The sequence below is a fragment of the Neoarius graeffei genome, chromosome 13 (assembly GCF_027579695.1).
Source record: "Neoarius graeffei isolate fNeoGra1 chromosome 13, fNeoGra1.pri, whole genome shotgun sequence".
NCBI classification, from domain to species: domain Eukaryota; kingdom Metazoa; phylum Chordata; class Actinopteri; order Siluriformes; family Ariidae; genus Neoarius; species Neoarius graeffei.
In genome coordinates, this window is record NC_083581.1 from 25,941,910 (window position 1) to 25,967,498 (window position 25,589).

Consider the following 25,589-nt stretch of genomic DNA (forward strand, 5'->3'; position numbering starts at 1 on the left):
GAACACCTATTAAGTGTTACCTTGCTACTAGTGCGCAAGTGTTACACTTATTCTTACAACACGATGACCTAGTGGCTCCGGCCTCTATGAAGCAGTAGCCACAAAAAAAAAAATTACAAAGCCTCAGCAAAGCCCTAACTAGTTAACCACCTCAACAAATGTTATTACGCAACTAGTATAGCTACCACCTTTTAGTATGCATGAAATGATAGACGTGATGATAAATTGCGATACAATTTTACGCACGGCACTTCACCCTAAGCGGAAGTCACAATTCTAACGCCACGAAAACACACACACACACACACACACACACACACACACACACACACACACACACACACAGAGGAAAGGAAAAAAAAAAACAGATCCAAAATGGGAAAGAGCTGTTGTGTGACAGACTGTACAAATACATTTAACTACAACCCCGATTCCAAAAAAGTTGGGACAAAGTACAAATTGTAAATAAAAACGGAATGCAATAATTTACAAATCTCAAAAACTGATATTGTATTCACAATAGAACATAGAGAACATATCAAATGTCGAAAGTGAGACATTTTGAAATTTCATGCCAAATATTGGCTCATTTGAAATTTCATGACAGCAACACATCTCAAAAAAGTTGGGACAGGGGCAATAAGAGGCTGGAAAAGTTAAAGGTACAAAAAAGGAACAGCTGGAGGACCAAATTGCAACTCATTAGGTCAATTGGCAATAGGTCATTAACATGACTGGGTATAAAAAGAGCATCTTGGAGTGGCAGCAGCTCTCAGAAGTAAAGATGGGAAGAGGATCACCAATCCCCCTAATACTGTGCTGACAAATAGTGGAGCAATATCAGAAAGGAGTTCGACAGTGTAAAATTGCAAAGAGTTTGAACATATCATCTACAGTGCATAATATCATCAAAAGATTCAGAGAATCTGGAAGAATCTCTGTGAGTAAGGGTCAAGGCCGGAAAACCATACTGGGTGCCCGTGATCTTCGGGCCCTTAGACGGCACTGCATCACATACAGGCATGCTTCTGTATTGGAAATCACAAAATGGGCTCAGGAATATTTCCAGAGAACATTATCTGTGAACACAATTCACCGTGCCATCCGCCGTTGCCAGCTAAAACTCTATAGTTCAAAGAAGAAGCCGTATCTAAACATGATCCAGAAGCGCAGACGTCTTCTCTGGGCCAAGGCTCATTTAAAATGGACTGTGGCAAAGTGGAAAACTGTTCTGTGGTCAGACGAATCAAAATGTGAAGTTCTTTATGGAAATCAGGGACGTCGTGTCATTCGGACTAAAGAGGAGAAGGACGACCCAAGTTGTTATCAGCGCTCAGTTCAGAAGCCTGCATCTCTGATGGTATGGGGTTGCATTAGTGGCGTGTGGCATGGGCAGCTTACACATCTGGAAAGACACCATCAATGCTGAAAGGTATATCCAGGTTCTAGAGCAACATATGCTCCCATCCAGACGACGTCTCTTTCAGGGAAGACCTTGCATTTTCCAACATGACAATGCCAAACCACATACTGCATCAATTACAGCATCATGGCTGCGTAGAAGAAGGGTCCGGGTACTGAACTGGCCAGCCTGCAGTCCAGATCTTTCACCCATAGAAAACATTTGGCGCATCATAAAATGGAAGATACGACAAAAAAAGACCTAAGTCAGTTGAGCAACTAGAATCCTACATTAGACAAGAATGGGTTAACATTCCTATCCCTAAACTTGAGCAACTTGTCTCCTCAGTCCCCAGACGTTTACAGACTGTTGTAAAGAGAAAAGGGGATGTCTCACAGTGGTAAATATGGCCTTGTCCCAACTTTGAGATGTGTTGTTGTCATGAAATTTAAAATCACCTAATTTTTCTCTTTAAATGATACATTTTCTCAGTTTAAACATTTGATATGTCATCTATGTTCTATTCTGAATAAAAGATGGAATTTTGAAACTTCCACATCATTGCATTCCGTTTTTATTTACAATTTGTACTTTGTCCCAACTTTTTTGGAATCGGGGTTGTAGAAATCACAGCTCTCTGTAAAGTCGATAAAGAAAAGAGAAGAAAACGGAGGCAGAACAAATGTTCATAAGAAAAAGCTGATTTGTTATTAATTTATTTTTAATAAAAGGAATATTTTAGTTGATGCGCTGTTATGTTTTACGCCAACCTTTAAAATGTGGGCAAAAAAATTATTGTTGGCTATATTCAGAAAATGGAATAGGAAAATAAATGTTGCTTTTTATTTATTTATTTATCTATCCCCCCCCCAAAAAAAAAGATCATGAATCAAATTGACATGCCTACTTTTTCCTTATCAATTTAGCTTTTTCAAAATCTCTTCGTTTTTTACTTAACATCATACAGGGTGTTTCAAAAAGTTTGATATCATTTCACAATCTAATAACTTTGCCAGTTCTCGTTCAACTGACCTCAAATTTTGACAGCATGTGTGGAAACCGGTCAAAATTTTATGTTTAATCTTTTTATCTTTTTAGGTATAGAAATGCCATTCGCTGGAAAAGAAAAGGAGTGTTAGAGTACGCTCGAACATCGTCGAACAAGACCGTGCAGCGTGCATTTATGAGCGAATGCTCTAAAAATGCACTGCTACCAGAAAAGACTGTTACCAAAGACATGCTGCAGCGTGTTTAGCAGGAGCTGGACTACTGACTTGACGTGTGCCGTGTCTCAGGCGGCGCACATTAGGGTGGTCCCGAAATGCATGGGAAAATTTTTTTTTTTTACCAAAACATTCCGACCACCCTACCATTTTTTTTTTTTTTACATAGGCTAAAAGAAGGCAACAAGCAAATTTTCAGAAAAATTGGTTAATATTTAGAGGTGCCACACGAGGTTGCAAATCGGGTTAAGCCATTAACATTAGTTGGTGCGTAGACTGTTGCAGAGAAGATCTCAAACCCCCAAAAAGTCACAGTTCTAGAGGGAATATACCACTTCTATGAAAAAGAAGAGGCAGGAAGAGTTTATAGACTGATAGAAGGTTAACTTTCATGCACTAAGGGGTTCTTAAACAATGAGCACTGATCGTAATATGCTGATGAAGTTGTGAATGTTTTTCTTTCTATGTTTTTCAGATGGCTAGCAACAGTAATACAAGTAGTACCGGTGGCGCAAAGCACAAAACCAGAAAGGACAATTATTGCTGTGTTCACACTTATACCGGTACGAAAGTGGTATAACTGTATCGATACAAAGTATACCGGTACAGTTTAGTGCATCTGTCCACACTAGCGAGAAATGTTTGCGGTTTTCTTTCACGGTAGTTGAAATGTGCGTGCGCGAAATGTTTCCGTGGTTACCGAGTAACTTCCTTCCGAGAATATGGCAGATGAAACAACGTGTGTGTGCTTTTTGTTGTCAGTGTACAGTCTGTATTTCTGGTGGTCATTTATTCAGTCGAATCGTATAAAACGCGCAAGGCAGTTGGGAAAGAAACAAAGAAAACAAATCTCCCTTTCTCCCCCCTCACTTTCTCCCTCTTTCCTTCTCTTCCCCTCCCTTTCTCTCCTCCCTTTTCCCCCTCTTCCTCCCCCCTTTCTTTGCTCCATGTAGCTCCACGGTCGTTTTGAGCCATTTTACAGCTGGAAAGTGCGGGCGTATTGTATTGTATGAATAACCCGGAAGACGTAGGAATGGTTCATTGCGCATGCGCATTATATTTGTATCGATACAGAGCCGCTTCATCTGTCCACACTACAGCGAAGCGCTACAGTACCGATACTGTACCGGTACGAAACCCATACATTTGTGGGTTTTGTATACCCTGTCCACACTAGGGATTTTGTACCGATACGATACTACTTTCGTACCGCAACACCTGTCCACACTAGCAACTATACCGGTACTGTAGCGGTATAACTGTATCGGTACGAAACCCACAAATGTATGGGTTTCGTACCAGTACAGTATCGGTACTGTAGCGCTTCGCTGTAGTGTGGACAGATGAAGCGGCTCTGTATCGATACAAATATAATGCGCATGCACAAAGTCACACAACTCAATCGATGTCTTCTCTGAATAAAATAGTGAAGAACGGAGATTCGTTTGTTTCTTTCTCAACTGCCTCGCGCGTTTTATACGATTCGACTGAATAAATGACCACCAGAAATACAGATTGTACACTGACAACAAAAAGCACACACACGTTGTTTCATCCGTACGGAAGCCGAGAGAGGCCCTTCATATAATCCTTTTTTTATTCACCTTGTTATCCCGAGATAATGACATCATTAATTCAGGATCTCGAGAAAACAACACAACAACTAATTCGAGATCTCGAGAAAACAAAACCGTTATTCCATGATCTCGAGAAAACAAAATTATTTCATGATCTCGAGTAAACAGCTGAGAAATGGTTCATTCAGGTGCGCCAAGAGACTTGTGATATGCTGACTTTGGGGCTATTTCTCATTCTGTATAGACGCAACTTTTAATAAGGGATCATTTCAAAATTAGTCCGCGGCACCTCCACAGAAGACTGGCCCGGCTTCGTCTCTACCGATGGAGATACAGTGATCCAGCTGAGATCATGAAATAATCGTTTTGTTTTCTCGAGATCTCGAAATAACGGATGCCATATATTCTCGGAAGGAAGTTACTCGGTAACCACGGAAACATTTCACGCACGCGAAAGAAAACCGCAAACATTTCTCGCTAGTGTGGACAGATGCACTAAACTGTACCGGTATACTTTGTATCGATACAGTTATACCACTTTCGTATCGGTATAAGTGTGAACACAGCAGTACCGATACAGTTATACCGCTACAGTACCGGTATAGTTGCTAGTGTGGAGAGGTGTTGCGGTACGAAAGTAGTTTCGTATCGGTACAAAATCCCTAGTGTGGACAGGGTACATGTTTGGTTAATTGGTCCCACTTCCAAGGAACTGTCTGGGAGAAAGCTTCCTTCTGCTAGGGAAGTCCTTAGTGTGTTCTTTTATCTCCACAAGATACCATAATACCGAAGGGTTTAGAACATCACAGACAAGTAATAGCTATTGTTACTTTGAACACAGGAAGTTATATTACTGTATTGTTTGTATTAATATGAAACAGTTAATAAGCCACATTATTTTATATTGTGTCTTGAGTGAAAACTTTAATGGCTTTGTGGCACCTCTAAACATTGTTCAATCTTAACCAAATTTTGCACAATAACTTCTTTTAGGCAATGTGTTAAAAAAAAAAAAAAAAAAAAAAAAAAAAAGGTAAGGTGGTCGTAACAAAATCCTAAAAAAAAAAAAAAATAAATAAATTTTGGGACCACCCTAATGCACATATTGGAAATTTGTGAAATCGTTCATGGAATCCACATTCCTTTTGAATTCCTCGTTCAAATTTTGAGGAATAAATCTTATACTGCTCAGCATTAAGCCTGTTCAGCTTCACTTGCCTAGACTATGTAGTTTCTGGGATATTTACATCTCAAATACCATCACCTTTTTTGAAACACCCTGTATATCTTTTTTGCTCAAGTGCAAAATTACACTGTCATTTGTATAATTTGTTGATTAAATAACAGAGGTACCTGAATACTTATTCCCCCCACTGTCCAAGTGAAAAAGCTTACAGTGGTGCTTGAATGTTTGTGAACCCTTTAGAATTTTCTATATTTCTGCATAAAAATGACCTAAAACATCATCAGACTTTCACACAAGTCCTAAAAGTAGATAAAGAGAACCCAGTTAAACAAATGAGACAAAAATAGTATGCTTGGTCATTTATTTATTGAGGAAAATGATCCAATATTACATGTCTGTGAGTGGCAAAAGTATGTGAACCTTTGCTTTCAGTATCTGGTGTGACCCCCTTGTGCAGCAATAACTGCAACTAAATGTTTCCGGTAACTGTTGATCAGCCCTGCACACCGGCTTGGAGGAATTTTAGCCCATTCCTCCATACAGAACAGCTTCAACTCTGGGATGTTGGTGGGTTTCCTCACATGAACTGCTCGCTTCAGGTCCTTCCACAACATTTCGATTGGATTAAAGTCAGGACTTTGACTTGGCCATTCCAAAACATTAACTTTATTCTTCTTTAACCATTCTTTGGTAGAACGACTTGTGTGCTTAGGGTCGTTGTCTTGCTGCATGACCCACCTTCTCTTGAGATTCAGTTCATGGACAGATGTGCTGACATTTTCCTTTAGAATTCGCTGGTATCATTCAGAATTCATTGTTCCATCAATGATGGCAAGCCGTCCTGGCCCAGATGCAGCAAAACAGGCCCAAACCATGAGACTACCACCACCATGTTTCACAGATGGGATAAGGTTCTTATGCTGGAATGCAGTGTTTTCCTTTTTCCAAACATAACACTTCTCATTTAAACCAAAAAGTTCTATTTTGGTCTCATCCGTCTACAAAACATTTTTCCAATAGCCTTCTGGCTTGTCCACGTGCTCTTTAGCAAACTGCAGACAGGCAGCAAATGTTCTTTTTGGAGAGCAGTGGCTTTCTCCTTGCAACCCTGCCATGCACACCATTGCTGTTCAGTGTTCTCCTGATGGTGGACTCATGAACATTAACATTAGCCAATGTGAGAGAGGCCTTCAGTTGCTTAGAAGTTACCCTGGGGTCCTTTGTGACCTCGCCGACTATTACACGCCTTGCTCTTGGAGTGATCATTGTTATTTGACCACTCCTGGGGAGGGTAACAGTGGTCTTGAATTTCCTCCATTTGTACACAATCTGTCTGACTGTGGATTGGTGGAGTCCAAACTCTTTAGAGATGGTTTTGTAACCTTTTCCAGCCTGATGAGCATCAACAATGCTTTTTCTGAGGTCCTCAGAAATCTCCTTTGTTCGTGCCATGATACACTTCCACAAACATGTGCTGTGAAGATCAGACTTTGATAGATCCCTGTTCTTTAAATAAAACAGGGTGCCCACTCACACCTGATTGTCATCCCATTGATTGAAAACACCTGACTCTAATTTCACCTTCAAATTAACTGCTAATCCGAGAGGTTCACATACTTTTGCCACTCACAGATATGTAATATTGGATCATTTTCCTCAATAAATAAATGACCAAGTATAATATTTTTGTCTCATTTGTTTAACTGGGTTCTCTTTATCTACTTTTAGGACTTGTGTGAAAATCTGATGTTGTTTTAAGTTATATTTATGCAGAAATATAGAAAATTCAAAAGGGTTCACAAACTTTCAAGCACCACTGTACATCAGCCTAACTGGTGACTTCTTGTCATGACATGTGGGCTACATTATAGTCTGTGTTTTTTAGAAGATGATTAATCCATGGAGATGTCTATGTTTGAAACTTTCCACCCTGACTCACCTCAGTGTCTTCTTTTTCACGGCAGGAACGATCTCCGTGTCTACGTCGACGTTCAGGTCAAATTTGAGAGTGAAGCACTCTTTGGTTGGGTCCTGCAGGGGGCGACATTCCCAATAGAACAGATGAATCATTCCAGTTCAGTCAGACATACTGTATAACCAAGCTGCAGTGCTGCCGTCATTATCGCTGTCACTAATTAAAGCACCATGTCCTGAGCTGGACATGACTCGGAGATGCCGGTCGTTTCCGGTTTATTAAGCCAAGTAGTTACTGTTGACAATGAGCTCAGCGGAAAAAAACCCCACACAAACATGGCAGCTGTTTTAGTCGAAGCTACTGATGGATGCTTTTGCAATATAAGCAAGCCATATTAAAACCAGAGAGAGCTGGACACACTCTCGTGTAAACAAATGATGACAAAGAGCAGCTGGCAAACAGCAGCAGCCAACTTCCTAAACCTGGATAAAGTCCAAGACTGAACAGGATTTTTAACAGTGCATCAACTGACACTTTCATTTAGCCAAAAACGAGGCTTAATCCACAAACATCTCGTTTAAATTCTCTCCAGTTTTATTTCAGCAGCGTTTCCCAAACAGGACGTTACAAAAACATTACTGCTTCAGTCGAGCCTACATACATCACTTTATTATGCCTTAGATTTGCCTTTTATTGAAGTAATGTTTGAATTCCAGGTGATAAACGCTATTAGCAGTTACAGTTTAACGCAAGTTACAGCTCATTAGCTGCTAAATTACGTGTTGTGGCTAAAACATAGTGATATTTTGAAAGCCTGCAGAAGTAGACAGATGTATGGCAACATTCTTAAAAAGACATTTGAGAGCTGGCCATAAGTCCAGGCAAATATTTAGACTGTCGGAAAAGAAAGGTCGAGAAAAACTGAAAGGAAATGAACAGTAAAGAAGAGAAAAGGAATAGAAGGTATGAAATACAGACAGACAGACAGACAGACAGAAAGGGTATGAAATACATAAAGGAATAGAAGGTATGCAATACAGAAAGAGAAAGAAAAAAGAAAAAATGAACAAACGAAAGAAAGAAGGTATGCAATACAGAAAAAGAAAGAAGGCATGAAATAAAGAGAAAGAAAGAAAAAGAAAGAAAGAAAGAAAGAAAGAAAGAAAGAAAGAAAGAAAGAAAGAAAAAGGTATGCAATACAGAAAAAGAAAGAAGGCATGAAATAAAGAGAAAGAAAGAAAAAGGTATGCAATACAGAAAAAGAAAGAAGGCATGAAATAAAGAGAAAGAAAGAAAAAGGTATGCAATACAGAAAAAGAAAGGCATGAAATAAAGAAAAAGAAAGAAAAAAAGAAAAGGAATAGAAGGCATGAAATAAAGAAAAAGAAAGAAAAAAGAAAAGGAATAGAAGGTATGCAATACAGAAAAAGAAAGAAAGAAAGAAAGAAAGAAAGAAAGAAAGAAAGAAAGAAAAGGAATAGAAAGTATGCAATACAGAAAAAGAAAGAAGGCATGAAATAAAGTAAAAGAAAGAAAGAAAGAAAGAAAGAAAGAAAGAAAGAAAGAAAGAAAGAAAGAAAGAAAGAAAGAAAGAAAGAAAGAAAGAAAGAAAGAAAGAAAGAAAGAAAGAAAGAAAGAAAGAAAGAAAGAAAGAAAGAAAAGGAATAGAAAGTATGCAATACAGAAAAAGAAAGAAAGAAAGAAAGAAAGAAAGAAAGAAAGAAAGAAAGAAAGAAAGAAAGAAAAGGAATAGAAAGTATGCAATACAGAAAAAGAAAGAAAGAAAGAAAGAAAGAAAGAAAGAAAGAAAGAAAGAAAGAAAAGGAATAGAAAGTATGCAATACAGAAAAAGAAAGAAGGCATGAAATAAAGAAAGAAAGAAAGAAAGAAAGAAAGAAAGAAAGAAAGAAAGAAAGAAAGAAAGAAAGAAAGAAAGAAAGAAAGAAAGAAAGAAAGAAAGAAAGAAAGAAAGAAAAGGAATAGAAAGTATGCAATACAGAAAAAGAAAGAAGGCATGAAATAAAGTAAAAGAAAGAAAGAAAGAAAGAAAGAAAGAAAGAAAGAAAGAAAGAAAGAAAGAAAGAAAGAAAGAAAGAAAGAAAAGGAATAGAAAGTATGCAATACAGAAAAAGAAAGAAAGAAAGAAAGAAAGAAAGAAAGAAAGAAAGAAAGAAAGAAAGAAAGAAAGAAAGAAAGAAAGAAAGAAAGGGAATAGAAGGTATTAAATACAGAATAGAAAAAAGTATTAAATACAGAATGGAAAGAAAGAGAAAAGGAATAGATGGTATGAAACAGAATGGAAAGGAACAGACAGAGAAAGAAAATTAAGAGAAGGCAAATGAAGGTAGGAAGGAAAGGAAGGGCAAGAGAAAAGGAAGAAAGGAAAGGCAGAAGAAGAAAAAATACGGGGTGATCTTGAGAAAATAATGGAGGAGAAAGGAAAGAAATTAAGGTAAGAAAGGGAAGGTAGAGAAAAACTGAAAAGGACAAGACGACACCAGAAAGAAAGGAAACGAAGAACAGGATAGAAAGGAAAAGGAAAAAGGAACAGAAGACAAAAGATATGAAACAAAGAAAGGACAGGATGAGAAAGGTAGAAATGTAAGGAGGAAAAAGGAAAAGGAAGAAAGGAAGCGTAGAGAAGGCAAACGAAGGTAGAAAGGAAAGAAAGACAACAGAAATAATGGAAGGAAAGACAGGAAGGAGGCGAAAGATGGGTAGAAAGGAACGGAGGAGGAAAGCAGACGAGAGGAAAAGAAAGCGAAGAGAAAACTAAATGAACGTAAAGTAGAAAGGAAGACATGTTAATAGTTAGAAAAGTGAGAACACCAAATCATTTGCAGAACGGCGGTAAAATCTAGAACCGTAATTACAGCAGTGATCATTTCACAAAGTAAAAACATGCTAAAGTGCCGTTTATTACTTTTACTGAAATGCTCGCTGAAACCTCCAGAGACCCTCGGGACAAATCCGTTAAACTGGTGGCGTTCCAGCGATAAAGAAAGACTGGGAAGAGGAGGAAGTTTGGAAATCTGTTCTAAATTGAATAGCCACAGTGTCCCAGTGGTCCTGTAATACCCACAATGCACAGCAGGAGGACACAGCACTTACATCAGTGTAACGTCTCCGGGGCTTCTTCCTTATCTTCATCGGTACTACCTTACGCTCCCTAACACACACACACAGTACAAGTTAACCATGAAAACAGCTCATGAAGCGTTTAAGCAGTTTGTTAAGCTTTTTAACACATGAAATGCAATGTTCCGGTACGTTCTCCCTCCTAATTGAAGGCAGACTGACCCTTTCTCTGGGCTGCCCTCCTCCTCCTCGTCCGGGTCAGAAGGAGGGCTGGTGCGAGGGGGGCAGGAGCGAGTAGACACATTCCGAGCCAGGATGGAACCTGTAGAAAAACACACCAGCTTGTTTTAGCGTGTGCACACACGTACGTGTGTGTGTGTGCGCAAACTTGCTGTTTTGCTAACAGTAGCAGGGCTGATCATTCCTAGTTTGAAAACACATTGCTGACGATAATGAATTTATATATCATCATACATGTCAACCTATACGGAATGTCCGTATTTTATACGGATTTGATTCAATAAACGTAGTATACGGGCGTATAAAGAAAGTTATACGGATTCTTTAAAAAAACTTCAATATTTATTTAGAGCTATAATCAATTCCCACGATGATAAAAGAGCGCATAACATTTACAAACGTACTGTACACCACAGACAGCCAGTAAAGAGTCTTATGAAATCACGCGGTATCTTGTGGTAGCGAGACTTCATTCCACTTTTGATCATGCGCACACCGCATTGCGAGAATCCCGCCAACCGTGAAGTCATAGACATATAAACATAGACGCCGCCTTCTGCGTAGAATCATACGTCATCCTCGCCGCCATATTGGATGTGGCAAAGTGGAGATTCTTCAGCCGTCTCTGGTATAGCGTCTAGACAGTAGCCGAGAATAAAGATGCCTCATTCATGTGCTGCGTTTAACTGTACCAACAGGTTTACCGTCCAAACGAGATCACATGGGATTACCTTTCACAGGTGAGACTGGAAAAATACTTTTCATTGTATTTGGTCATTATAACATAATTTTACGAACAGATTTTCCTGACTTTGTGGCTAATATGAAGTCTGGCGCATAACAGCCGCTCGGTGAAACCTGTCTCCAAACAACGAAGTATTTCCTTCGTAACTACGCTGATAACACTTTGTGTTTTTGTCAAACATTGGAGCTTTGTATTCATTCTGAAGGTTTATTGTTATTAATATTGAATAAAAAGTAACTGGGATACATCATTGTTAATTATCATTCAAATTTTAGGTAAATTATTTTAATTTGCATCTTATACGGATTTTATAAGGGAAATACGGATTTCGGAGGTTGGTTAGACAGGTTTGATTGACCAAAGGTTGACATGTATATATCATTTAAACCTTTAATTCAAACAGCACATAATTAGTTTCAGCAGCAGACATGACTGGAAATTGTCTCGTTACTCAATATTTTGATATTTCACCAGCTTACTATTTTTATTTTAGAGTGAAAAATCAAGCAGTCGTTCTCTACAAGCCAGGCTAGTCGTACTCGAGTCTGACTCGTGCCCTGATTTTAAGGACTCGTGACTTGACTTGGACTTGAGCACTGATGACTCGGACTCGTACGTTGGAGACGAGGAGTCGGATTTTTTATTTTTTGTAACATGCCATAAGATATTTACATCTACATTCATTTTTATACTAACTTCGTGCAAGAGGATGCACATTCACCTGTTCATACGTCATGTTCAGGAACAAACTAACGTTAATGGCGCTAAAATGCCTGGAGAGAACGCCTCTCGGATTGTCTGCTTTGCTTATACAGACTTCTCGTGCGGTGGGAAAAAAAAAAAAAAAAACGCACTGCGACGTGTTTCATATGTAGAAGAACTATCATTTGGTAAGACTCCACCCAGAGAAGGAAGTGACACGCTGTGTTCATTGCCCTGTTGATAGCGGGGCTTGCTTGCTGAGTGATGAACTAGCTCGTGTTAACCCTCTCTCATGTTATTTGCCCTGTTGATAGTGGGCGGGGCTTGCTGAGCGACGAACAAGCTTTTTATCTGTCCCCTATTAATTAAAATGCGGCAGTCGAGCAGTAACGTTAATCCAACACAGTAGCAGAGACGCTTTCACATAAAGGCAGCAACAGTCACCGTCAAATGACATGGCTAGAGTCTTGTTCTTGGACTCGGCTCAAAATTTTCTTTAACGACCTGGACTTGGGACTGGACTCGGACTCGAGGTTTAGTGACTCGACTACAACGCTGCTACAAGCTGCTCTATTTCAGCTGGCTGCTTGGGTGGATTATTCTCCGTGTGTGTGTGTCGTACTTTGTGGTTGCAGGTCAAAGCGAGGGTGACGGTCAAAGTGCATGTTGTCGGTCTCGTCAGAGTGGCAGCGGGAGTCGCATGACTCACACAGGTGAAGAGGGCTCTTATTGTTCAGATCCTGACAGTCGGGATGATGGCACACCTGAACACAAACACAAACATACACAAGTTACGTAAAATAAATAAATGCAAATATATATACACAGGGTCGCAGGCAAGCTATCTCAGCTGACTACGGGCGAAAGGCGGGGTACACCCTGGACAAGTCGCCAGGTCATCACAGGGCTGACACATAGACACAGACAACCATTCACACTCACGGTCAATTTAGAGTCACCAGTTAACCTAACCTGCATGTCTTTGGACTGTGGGGGAAACCGGAGCACCCAGAGGAAACCCACGCGGACACGGGGAGAACATGCAAACTCCACACAGAAAGGCCCTTGCCAGCCCCGGGGCTCGAACCCGGACCTTCTTGCTGTGAGGCGACAGCGCTAACCACTACACCACCGTGCCGCCTATATATATATATTTTTTTTCTCCAGGTGACATCAGTAGCAGTGGTGAAAAGTGCAGGTAATGTTTTATGTCTAGACACCTCAATAACTAAAATAAAAAAAATAAATAATAAATAAATAATTAAAAAAAAAAATATTGCATGTAACGATTCACCCAATTCACGATTTGAATCGTGAACCAAACATCATGAATCGAATACATTTTCCCATGATACTTTTCGAAGAAAAATGAAAATTATTACCAAAAAAAATTTATTTTCCTCTTCTTTATCAACTTATTTTCTTAAATTTAAAAAGAAAACTTTTGTTTCCTTTTCTTAATAATCAGCAATAATTATTTACCTACATTTGTAAAGGTTGAATTAAAATATAAAATCATCTATTAACTCTTCATTTTATGAAATAAAAATGAAAACGTGAAGAACAAATAATGCTTTTCTTCATAGAACTTATGAACCTTTGTTCGTATTTCTCTCTATAGCCCTTCGTCTGAACCAGGGTTATTACTGCTGCATCGTGAAACTAAAACTAATGGCTCCGAGACATTTCCATAAACTGAACAACAATTTATATGAAGAAAGTGTAAAAACACAAAAGTAAAAGAAACAAATGATCGGTAAAAACCTAAGAAAAATAAAATAACACTAGCACATGCTAGTTTTATCTTGAAATGCTGAGATCTTCAACGATGAGCACGTGCACGAATGCTTGACATTTGTTGTCCTTAAATCAAATCCCTCTGTTTGCTGAAATCTAACCCCAGGAAAGAGACGGCAGGAAGCCAGAGTGTAAACAATGAGCACGTGCTTGTGACCAATCAAAATCGACTACACGGAATGACCAAATGAGCCAAGCTTTTGACCAATCACAGCACGTCTTCATGGGCCTGCTGTGGTGGTGTAATCAGCTCTGCATGACCCAAACAATGGCGCAGTCTAAACTGGCGATTTTTTTTTTTTGAGCAAGCTTCTTCAAGCACTGAAGATGTTTTAAGGGCCAAAGCAGGCCCGGAGGGAGGCACATTCAGAGCCCCTACTGTCCCCAAGCACATCGGGCAGCGTCAGTAATACAGGGGTCAGTTTAAATACATTTGAAAAGAAAAGAAAAAAAAAAAACCACAACAAAGTGAAAGTGCTGTCAGCTGGCAAGCGATCTAATGGTGCCCGTTTCTGGGCTATATCCCCCAGGTATTTTCGCCCTCAACAAAAAAAAAAAAAAGGTCAACAGGAAACAACCAACGGCGGCACGGTGGTGTAGTGGTTAGCGCTGTCGCCTCACAGCAAGAAGGTCCTGGGTTCGAGCCCCGGGGCCGGCAAGGGCCTTTCTGTGTGGAGTTTGCATGTTCTCCCCGTGTCCGCGTGGGTTTCCTCCGGGTGCTCCGGTTTCCCCCCACAGTCCAAAGACATGCAGGTTAGGTTAACTGGTGACTCTAAATTGACCGTAGGTGTGAATGTGAGTGTGAATGGTTGTCTGTGTCAGCCCTGTGATGACCTGGCGACTTGTCCAGGGTGTACCCCGCCTTTCGCCCGTAGTCAGCTGGGATAGGCTCCAGCTTGCCTGCGACCCTGTAGAACAGGATAAAGCGGCTAGAGATAATGAGATGAGATGAGGAAACAACCAACTTGGATGTCATCTGGGAATTTGAATGTTGTAATATAATAATGTAGGTGAGAATGTGTGTGTGATCCTGAAGGAGAGATATGTGAGTGAGAAACGATATTTTTATTAACCCTCATCCTACCATGTCATTTTACACCTTAATCTTACCATGTGGGGTCCGTTTGGACCCCAATACTCATCTCATCTCATTATCTCTAGCCGCTTTATCCTTCTACAGGGTCGCAGGCAAGCTGGAGCCTATCCCAGCTGACTACGGGCGAAAGGCGGGGTACACCCTGGACAAGTCGCCAGGTCATCACAGGGCTGACACATAGACACAGACAACCATTCACACTCACATTCACACCTACGGTCAATTTAGAGTCGCCAGTTAACCTAACCTGCATGTCTTTGGACTGTGGGGGAAACCGGAGCACCCGGAGGAAACCCGCGCGGACACGGGGAGAACATGCAAACTCCGCACAGAAAGGCCCTCGCCGGCCCCGGGGCTCGAACCCAGGACCTTCTTGCTGTTAGGCGACAGCGCTAACCACTACACCACCGTGCCGCCCTGACCCCAATACTTTTCTTTAAAATTAAAGCTTATAAAGACAAAATCAGCAGATAAGTTTTGTTCAGAACATCTTGTATTAATAACAGCAATACACTAAAGGGCCCAAGGCATAAAGAACACACTTAACCTTCATCCTACCAGCCAATTTTGGACCCCAGGAGGGAATTCCTTGAAATCAATGCAGTAAGAACCAATTCAATGCAGCAAACAGACATAACTTTATTGAAGAACAAAATCCACTATGGCTGAATATCAATGATGTATTATAAATGCAATAACATTGCAATAATTTTGCAATAACTAGCATACATGTAGCAAATTATAGCGCCACAAAAAAAAAAATTGGCATTATATACATGACTTTTGCAGCTCATGCAGCTGTAAAACATTCTGGATTACAACTTAGGTCTTTTCTTACAGAATTTAAAACAAAAAAGTAATTGTAAAATAATTTAGGGCTTTTGTTTTGCAGCCTGTGCTTATTGCAGCAGTGGGGTCCACACGGACCCCAAGAAGGAATGCCTTGGTAGTTTCATTATGGAACATAAAAGAAATAAAAGAAGTTAACTTTCAGTGTGCTATTCAATTATAAAGTGAAAGATAGATAAACTTTACTCTGGGGTCCGCTTGGACCCCAGTAACAAATTAATTATACCTTCACAATGCAAAAAGCTGATCCTCCGGTGCTTTAGTGTTTTAATTAAGACATAAATTCCGACAAATTCACAAAACGGTGAGGCAGTATGTCGCATATTTTTAAAATGGCAAACAAACATATAGGTGCGGGGTCCAGATGGACCCCACTTGGTAAGATGAAGGTTAAACCGATGACTCATTTTACTCGTGACATTAAGGGTCCGTTTACACGAGGACGCCGTCGGGTAAAAACGACTAAATATTTTATCGGAAGTGCCTTTCGTCTACACGGGGACGGCGTTTCCGAGGCTGAAAAATGGAAAACGCCTTCCAGAGTGGATACGTTAAAAACAGCCCCCGTTGCATATCCGTCTAAACTACCCAATACGCGAAACTCTGCTCGGATCTGCTCACGTCGGGTACGCATTTACGTCATGCATATGTCATATAGAGGTTTTCGACCCACGTGACCGTTGCCATGTCAACAAGTAGACGGCGCCATTTTGACGGTCACAAATATGGCGACTACCGGTAGCGATACACATGTTGATCATGACGAAGTCTCACTGTCGAGTATTTTATCCGGCCTAGGTGACGCGAGTAAGAAGCGATATCACCAGAAAATCAATGATGCTGGTGTACGTGATCCGTACACATTACCAGGCTCTCTTTTTCTGGCTTTGCAGCGCGGGTGATCTTCCTGACCTGCAGTCAGGCGTGTGGGAAATACCAGGGAAAAAACATAAAAGAAAAAGGAGCGAGATGCAGAAAACACCTTCACTATCCAGCGACGTAGGGCATTTACAGGGCGAGCAGAGGGAGAGGTATTTGCAAAAATTGAGGTTAGCAGGCTTAGAGAACGACGTTTACCTGCTTCCACCAGGATTGTTCACTGACGTACGGAAGTACACGAAGCCCTCGTCTTTACCTGACTTCGGCCCACATGATCTGTATACCCATGTCGTTAAAAACCCATCGCCATACACAGGTATTGATCTGAAAGCGTATACGAGTTTGGATGCCTACAAATATTTTGTGTCAGGCTGGGTAACATGCCTACATCAGCGGGTCGTCCCTGGAGTTTGAAAGTTTGAAAAAAGTAGGCGCCATTTAAACTCGTTTTTGTGCAATACTTCGTTTGGAAAACAGTTTTCAAAATGGCGGCGCTGACACTTCATGGTTCGAAGTCTCGCACAAGTCTCGTGAAGATCGCGCGGATAAGCGACGCCTGCCGTGGACCAAACGAACTCAATTCAACGTGGCGAAAAACCGAATAGGCCGATAAGTATATTATGTAATTCCAATTAGTTGCCAATACGAGTCACGATATAAGGTTACTAAAACCGAAAACGTAATTGAATAACACGTTAAGACATAAAGCAAGTTTAAAAATGACTTCAGTTCTCCTTTAAGATCTGACCGATGCCACACCTACAAACAGAACAGAAACCTCAGAAACTCGTGACACCGTGATAAAGGGCGAGAGGCGCAGCAGCTCCTTCTTTCATTTACCATATAAGCCTGAGGGCTGAACGGAATGACGAGTCAAAGCTTTTCACATGAACTGGAGAATCGTGTAAAAACATGAGCAAAGCAGTAAAAAAAAAAAAAAAAAACGTTTTTGTAACAAAAGCATTTCAGGGTGACTAGATGTACTGGGCACACAATATTACCGGTTCCTACCACATACAGTATTTTAAGTCATATGAGACGTTTCACTACTGAACACGTTCAAGTTTCTACTGTGTCAGTTCTTTTTCAACCCAAGCCTGCCACTCCTCTAATTACCCTACAGCACACGGTTACTCAACGATTACTCAAATCCTCTCTAAATATCTAGTAGGGACAAGCAGCTCCACCTAGACTCGCCCTCCTCTCAGACACTTCGCTTCCATGCAAACAAGCGGCTGCAGGTTGGAAAAAATCAGCTCACCCATATACCTGGACCAGACGCGTTGTTTGCTGGTTAAGAGAACGAAACTGAACCCTACTTTGTATCAAGTTGTGCAAGAGTTTTCATTTGGAATCGGTGTTTACATGTCATTCTGAATCCCACCTCCTGCTGCACTACACACATCAGCTGAGGCAGGATCTGCCTGATGGTGGAATGTTTTCCTATGAATTGGTGCGCGCAGGCGACGAGTAATCTAGCCAACTAACTAACTTGGAATACTACGTTCCTGCATTAGATCAGCAAACAAGCTTTTTTTTTCCCTTTTGTTAGCTAGGCTTTTGCCAGACAAAAGGGGTGTTCACACGGCAACTTTTACTCCGGTGTAGCACCGGGGCTGCCCCGGTAGAGCGTTCACACGGTACAAAGTTATACCGGTGTCGCCCCCGAAAGCTGCTTAAACCGGTGCAAATCTAACCCTGCTCGGGAGGTGGTTTAAGAAATTTACTCCGGAGTAAATGCTAGTTTGCGGGGCAGCACCGATATAAAATGGGACGTCTGAACGCTACTCGCTACGCACGAGGAGAGTTGATTACATACGGGCATTGCATAATTTGCATCCTGGTATTTTGCGCTTCCAAAATGGTGAATATCAACAACAACAGAACTGCGCGTCTTCCAGTGCTGCCAGATTGGGCGGTTTTAAGTGCATTTTGGCGGATTTGAACAAATTTTGGGCTGGAAAACGTCAGCAGTATCTGGCAACACTGGTGTCTTCATCCACGTTGTTTTCCCGGCGCTTGGTGATGCCATGACAACCGGGAAAAAGAAGTACATTTTCACGCATGCGCATATTTCATTTCCGCATTATTACTATCGTATAGCACGGCCGCAAAAACTGCCACGTGAACGCAAGTGGGGCTGCACCGGTGCTAACACGCTTCTCTCTAGTAAACAGGTTTGTGACGTGTGAACGCGCCACAAAATTTACACCGGTGTAAGATATATCGCAACAAAATACATCGGTGCAGCATCGATGCAAATATGTGCCATGTGAACACCCCTAAAAATATGGGACTTGGTGGGATAAACAAATCAGTTTATCATTTGCCCACCACTCAGTAGCTAGCAACACCATGATCCCAGAGTTCTGCTCCAACACAAACTACAGACTCCACCTGAAGCCATCACATGATGACGCCCAATTAATCCACATTCCCCCAAAGAGGACGCTTTAAACTCGACTCGGTCAATTCAGGATCCCCAAAAAGGCTTTGAAAAGTGGTCTAATCACTTGAGCAGCTCAGCCAAACCCATCTGACAGGGTGGTGAAGTTTCTCTCAAAAATTGTCCACTCTCTCATATTACACTCCAGCTCCAAAGAGTGGCCATGGTTCCAAAACCTATTTTAAAACTGGCTCCAAGGGAGGGAGGCACCTTGGTGTCAGTCCTACAGTACAGTCGATCTTGCTGAAGATCTGCTTGAGCACCCATAATAAAAGGTTTAGCTGCGTGAGTGTACTCATTGTAGCTTGTCTCAATAACTCTACAAGTACCTGCATGAGGATTAGGGATGGCGAAAACTAAAAAAAAAAAAAATCTTGACCGACCACCGAGCCTCATTAGCTGGTTAAAGTCGGTTAACCTATGAGTTTAACAGGGATGCAAACGGCGCGCCTTTTGGCGGATGCCGCCTTTTTCACGGCTGAATCGTGCAGATCCGATTTTTTTTTTGGGGGGGGCGTTGGAGTGTCTGAATAATTTCAACGGCATTTGCTTATTTCGTAATTTTAATACAGAATTTACTCTGATGAAATTATTCAGACACTCCAACGCCCCCCCCCCAAAAAAAAAAATCGGATCTGCACGATTCAGCCGTGAAAAAGTCGGCATCTGCGCCTTTAGTTTGTGTGGAGAGATATGATCTGCAATAACATGCATTGTTGGCTACAGACCGAAACATACTTTCAGAATGCACTGGCCAAGGCGGGACTAAACTCGATGTGCCTTCTAATAATAATTTTAAAAAAAAACAGAATAGTAATTTGTAAGCTAAAAAGCCTGTGTCTACACTTTTCTCTCGCCGAGTGGCAGCTGTTTTCAACTGGGGCGGGAGGGCGGGACATGACTGAATGGGTGTTTCTGATTTGTCAGCTGTCGTCCTTACACCGCATGGCATGCCCCAAGCGTTTACAACACAGAATTCCAGGTTCTCCGCTCCAAAATCGGCAGCTTCAAAAACGATTGATTATTTTTTTTTTAACCGACAACCAAAAAAAAATTAACCGGTTGACGTTGATTCGGTCAACCACCGGTCAAACGGTCATCTGTTAACATCCCTAATGAGGATAGGAAATTTGTTTCATCAAGAGTGCAGTAGTTTCAGCCTTGGTTTTATTGAAAAAAGAAATGTTTTGAATTGGATTTGATATCCTCTTTTCCTGTGTATACATCCTGAGCAAACAGTTCAAAACTCAAACCAAAAGCATGTGGTAGGACACAAACGAACTGTGGATTCGGCCTTGGGTTCCCACAACTTCAGAAGCAGAAGAAAAATATATATATATTCCATATTTAGGCAATAACAAACGTTTGCAAAAGGTAAGCAACATGGCAAAGGCATCCACATTCCAACTAAAGCGAAAGCATCTTAACACAGGCTTCAGGAGCCAAAAATTCAATAGGTCTATATAAAGAGCAGGAAAACTCAGATGGGATGACTGGATAACCGGCGCACAAAATCAGACTCTGTTCAACAAGAGGAGGAGGAGGAGAGGAAGTGTGTGGGAGAAGGACACAAGGGCATTCAAATTAAATGATGAGAAAAGGATGACAAATGGATCGCGCTAAAGCAGATTTGGTGAATAAGAACCATAAATGGACAGAAGGAAGGAAACCCAAAATCGAGCTTCCGGACCAAGAACACCATTTCAACAGCTACCAAAAACTAACAGAACCCGGCCAAATTAGATCTCTGAAACCTGATTACACTGTTCATTACGAAAATATGTGGCAGTGTGCAAAAATCTGCTTGATGCATGAATCCGAGCAAACAATTACCCAGCCTTTCTTCCTTCAGTCTGCCTGAAGATATCAAAAACATTACACAAGGTGTTAACCAGCTGCTCTACGTGTCCAAAAGTTTGTGGATGCTTGATCGTCATCATCCCATATGTGCTTTACGAACATCCCGTTCCGCAGTCATAAAACCTCCACTCTTCTGCGAAGGCTTTCCACTAGATTCTGCAACATGGCTCTGAGGACTCCAGTTCGTCCCGACGGTATTCAGTGGGGTTGAGGTTAGGGCTCTGTGCAGGACACTCGGGTTCTTCTGCAATAATCTTGGCAAAACACGTCTTCGTGGTGATCGCTTTCTGTACAGGAGCGCACAGTCATGCTGGAACAAGTTTAGGCCCCTTAGCTCCAGCGAAGGGAAATTGTAACGCGACGGAATACGAAGACATCCGAGATAATTATGCGGTGAAGGACCACATACAGTATGGGCATGATGGTCCGCTGTCTACAAGTTTTTGTCCATATTAGTGTGCACGCCATACTGAAGCATATGCCTAATTACTTTCATTTGGAATCAGATATCAAGATGTTTTGGGGAAGTGGGAAAAAGTTTATATCCAAACGCAACGGCATTTTGTTTTGGCCAGTACGTCATCACGAGCTCATTGTGCAGGATCTGGAGGTCCATTCCAGCAGAAGCTAAACATCTCCATTAACTGTATGTGCTGTGTTGCATCTGTTTGCTGCCTGGAATTGCATGTATAACAGGACAAGATTCAGACAGCTGTGAACACATATTAGTCATGTTCGCGCCTCCCTTGGGATGTCTCATGTTCGGAGCCACGTGGCTGCAGCCAATATGCTCAAATTCAGAGCATGTGTCCACCAGACACACCGATGTACAGACATATGGACTGCGTTTGACCAGGCCTGGGGTCTCCAATTACAGGACGTGCCATGTCTGAAAAGCAACTGCCACTATAAAACATTTGCTCCGAGCTCGGTGTCATCTCTGCTGTTGGGTTGGCGCGTAGACACAACAGTGGACTTTTGATTCAAGTGAACAGGCTGTACAGCGCAGATTTATTTAACACAAGGCAGATGAAAGCGCTGGTCTGGTTGCCAGAACAAATACCATCTCCAAGGCCCAATCCCAATTCTAATTTCTACCCCTACCCCTCCGCCTTCCCCTCCGCCTTCCCCTTGGCCCTTCCCCTTGAAACTGAGCTACAAGGGATAGGGCTTGAAATTCAACCCTTACGTACTGGGATAGCCCTTCAACGATCGCATACGTCATCGCGTACCTCCGTCAGCGTTTACGTTAGCAAAACGCGACCAAATGCGTCATTGGCTGCGACCAGCCGCTACAGTCAGAGCCAGAACAGAAATCTCCGCTGGCAGGGTGTGATTTGTTAACTAACACCACTGAATGGGATATCTTTGGCGCTTCGTGCACCACATCCGACAGAATGAGGTGTCAGAACACTCATGTAAACAATAAAAGCGAGAATAACAGAACAAAACGTACGCAGTCAAGCAACCGAAAACAATACTCACTCCCAAAGCTTTTTAGCAGCAGCTTGGATTTCAGAAATCGCTGCTCATTCTCAGCTCGAAAGCGAATCAAGCGGCGTGTTTCCTCTGGATAACAACTTAAAACACGTAAATAATGGAGAAAATACATTTATGACAATCTTTCGCCGCGGGAACCGCCATCTTTCTGAAATCCGCATGAAATCTCGCTGAAATCCGCATGGCTTTGTGGGAAATCACTCAAACCCCTTCGTTCGGAGTCTGCTCCAGGAAAATCTCCGTTTGGAGGGGTACAGAAGCCCTACCCCTTCCCCTACCCCTCCGCGTTAACTGGGATTGGGATACCCCTACCCCTTCACGTGAACGCGCAAAATGGAGGGGAAGGGCCAAGGGGTTGGTCCAAGGGGTGAAATGGGATTCGGCCCAAGATCATCCTCGCAGCCTGCTCAGCACACATGACCTCATTATTATAACTAGTAGTTATTGCGCGTGAACCTGATTTCCTCTGAATGGCCCAGTGGAGAGTTGAGTGGACGCATGCGATACACAGGTTTTCACTGCGTTCCGTCAAAAATGACGTAAATCGCTCCCCACGCCTCCTCAGTGACGTAGACTCGGCCCTAGCGGAAGTCTCCGGCGAGGAGCGCCGATTACGAGGTCCCGTACAATCGAAACTCTCCGGCGAGTGGGGGAGGGGATTCCCTGCTGAGGCTGCATGCAGTGTGTTAAGGCCTCTGCATGCTCTTGCGACAAGGCTTTCGCAGATAGCTTTTCGCAGACAGTTGTAATTTATCGTTGAGCGGGGAGTAATAGGCATGCACGATGTTATTCACCGCCACAACACAAGGGGGCGCGAAGTCGCTAGGACTAGTTGGTGGGTGTGGTTAGTGGAGTGTTTATCCTCCGGTTACTTATAATGACTAGAACTGGAGTCATATAGCTGTACGTACTTCCTCACTTCCTCGATCAACCGCTCTTCGTGCTGCTCCATCTTCGCTCGTGTTTTAAAAAATGGCGGTCGTGAAAACAAACCAAACCGGGAAAGTAGGGAAGCGGAAGTGCGTGTACAGCGGATGTAGAGTGGACCAATCAGAGCCCTCTTGTCTGCGACGCTGTCTGCGAGGCTTCTGTGGTGGTCACAATTTTTGGGAGGTGCGCGCAGTGTGTCTGCGAAGGTGGGGGGGGGGGCTACGCAGACGCTATCTGCGGCGCCGTCTGCGAGGACTGGGTTGTCAGCATAAATTGGCCTTTAGTGTGAGCATGTAGCCTATGGGAAACAAATAGTGTGTTGGATTAGCACTAATCCCATGTTTTGGAAAATCGAAAATGTTGTCTTGGGCCCCTCTGGGGTGTCACCAATCCACGTGCAAAGTAAGGAGTATGTGCGCCCAGCCATGTCGATTCACACAGGTGAACAGAGACAGACAGCCTTCCTTTAAGGCCCCGTCACACAGCACTCCGCGTCTATATCACGTACAAAAAGATACAAAAATCAGGTGGACGTGGTCGTAAGTGGTAATTTTTGGTCAATTTTGGCTTTGCCGTGCTTTGTACGGGGTATGGCCGTCGGCGGCTGTTTCACTGCCATAGCACTGCCAAATCACGGGTAACCGCGGCTCAGCGTCGTTGGAAGAGCGGCTTGCTGCGCATATAAAAGCGGTAGGATATGTTGAGCCTGTATCAGTTGGTTCTGTTGGTGCTGGAGCATTAAGATGAGGACATCACAGCGTTGAGGGTTCATGTTCACGCCTTGACATCTAGACTGCAAGTGCCGAGGTCTCAGAAAATTACGGTATTTACATGCCGCAAATCAGAAGTGATGCAGAAGTGATTAGACAGTGATCAATCGAATTTAGAACTTGTTTGAGACGTCGTTTAACGGGCTTAGACAGTGCTATGTACGCGGAAAAATCCATTTCTCAGTGATAAGCCGCTAAACACACGCTATATCCCGTGATACCAACGCGTAACACCCGTCCGATGACCGTGCTCTGCCCGTGATAGACCGCCAAACTTTCGCGTCTTACCACGTCTCCCCAAGTTTTAATAACGGCCGGGACACTGATTATCACGTGTTTTTCACCTGTGTTGCACGTCTTTACCACGTGTGCTGGCCGCGGTTGTCCGCGGTCTAAAGTTTTGAGCAGTCCAAAACTTTTTGCCGCGTCCGACGCCGTTCCGATTTTCCCCTGCGTCCTGTCACGTCTGTATATCGACTGTAACACGTCTTAACTTCGACATCAACACGAACAATATCGTCTGCTTCACGGGAGAGCACTTTTTGACGGGTTTTGGCCATGATAAAGCCGTAAAGCGCTGTGTGACCGGGCCTTTAGTAGTATAGATACAACTTCCTTCTCCATGTATGTGAAATCAGTGCGTGTCTGCGTCCTGAGTGTTTTATTCCTCTTGCACCACAGTGACTGAAATTGGATTAGGAAAAGGAATTTTTTTTTTTCAAAAGTGGAAAGGTTTACATCTAAATGTAGACTAGACTTTACATTATTAGAATTTAAAGTAATAAATTACACTACGGGGCGGCACGGTGGTGTAGCGGTTAGCGCTGTCGCCTCACAGCAAGGAGGTCCGGGTTCAAGCCCCGTGGCCGGCGAGGGCCTTTCTGTGCGGAGTTTGCATGTTCTCCCTGTGTCCGCGTGGGTTTCCTCCGGGTGCTCCGGTTTCCCCCACAGTCCAAAGACATGCAGGTTAGGTTAACTGGTGACTCTAAATTGAGCGTAGGTGTGAATGTGAGTGTGAATGGTTGTCTGTGTCTATGTGTCAGCCCTGTGATGACCTGGCGACTTGTCCAGGGTGTACCCCGCCTTTCACCTGTAGTCAGCTGGGATAGGCTCCAGCTTGCCTGCGACCCTGTAGAACAGGATAAAGCGGCTAGAGATAATGAGATGAGATGAGAAATTACACTACATTTTATTCTATTACATGGGCAATTTTGAGGTGGAAAAACTAAAAACATTTTTAAAAGTTTAGTAGTTTTGAAAGCAAATCACAGCAGATGGGTATCAGTCTTGGCTAGTCTAGATTTCAGCATCGTGCATTAATAATGCTCAGGGATCTCCATGCAGTTTAAGATTAGAGAAAGTCTCCTATTCCAATCTAGTTCTTATTATTACAC

At 42.3% G+C, this 25,589-nt stretch overlaps 1 protein-coding gene across 9 annotated transcripts in view; it reads right to left on the reverse strand.

Moving 5' to 3' along the window:
• plekhg5b (pleckstrin homology domain containing, family G (with RhoGef domain) member 5b) overlaps positions 1–25,589 on the reverse strand; it is a 124,146-nt gene that overhangs the window by 39,747 nt on the left and 58,810 nt on the right. For 8 of the 9 annotated variants that reach the window (XM_060937405.1, XM_060937406.1, XM_060937408.1 and 5 more), the window contains 4 exons: positions 12,691–12,832; positions 10,604–10,703; positions 10,415–10,472; positions 7,328–7,419 (listed from right to left, as the gene is read on the reverse strand). In XM_060937405.1, coding sequence (XP_060793388.1) covers positions 7,328–7,419; positions 10,415–10,472; positions 10,604–10,703; positions 12,691–12,733 — 293 coding nt within the window. In that variant the 5' untranslated portion in view covers positions 12,734–12,832. Of the gene's footprint in view, positions 1–7,327; positions 7,420–10,414; positions 10,473–10,603; positions 10,704–12,690; positions 12,833–17,950; positions 18,017–25,589 lie in introns of those variants that run through there. The other variant, XM_060937409.1, reaches the window with a different exon arrangement.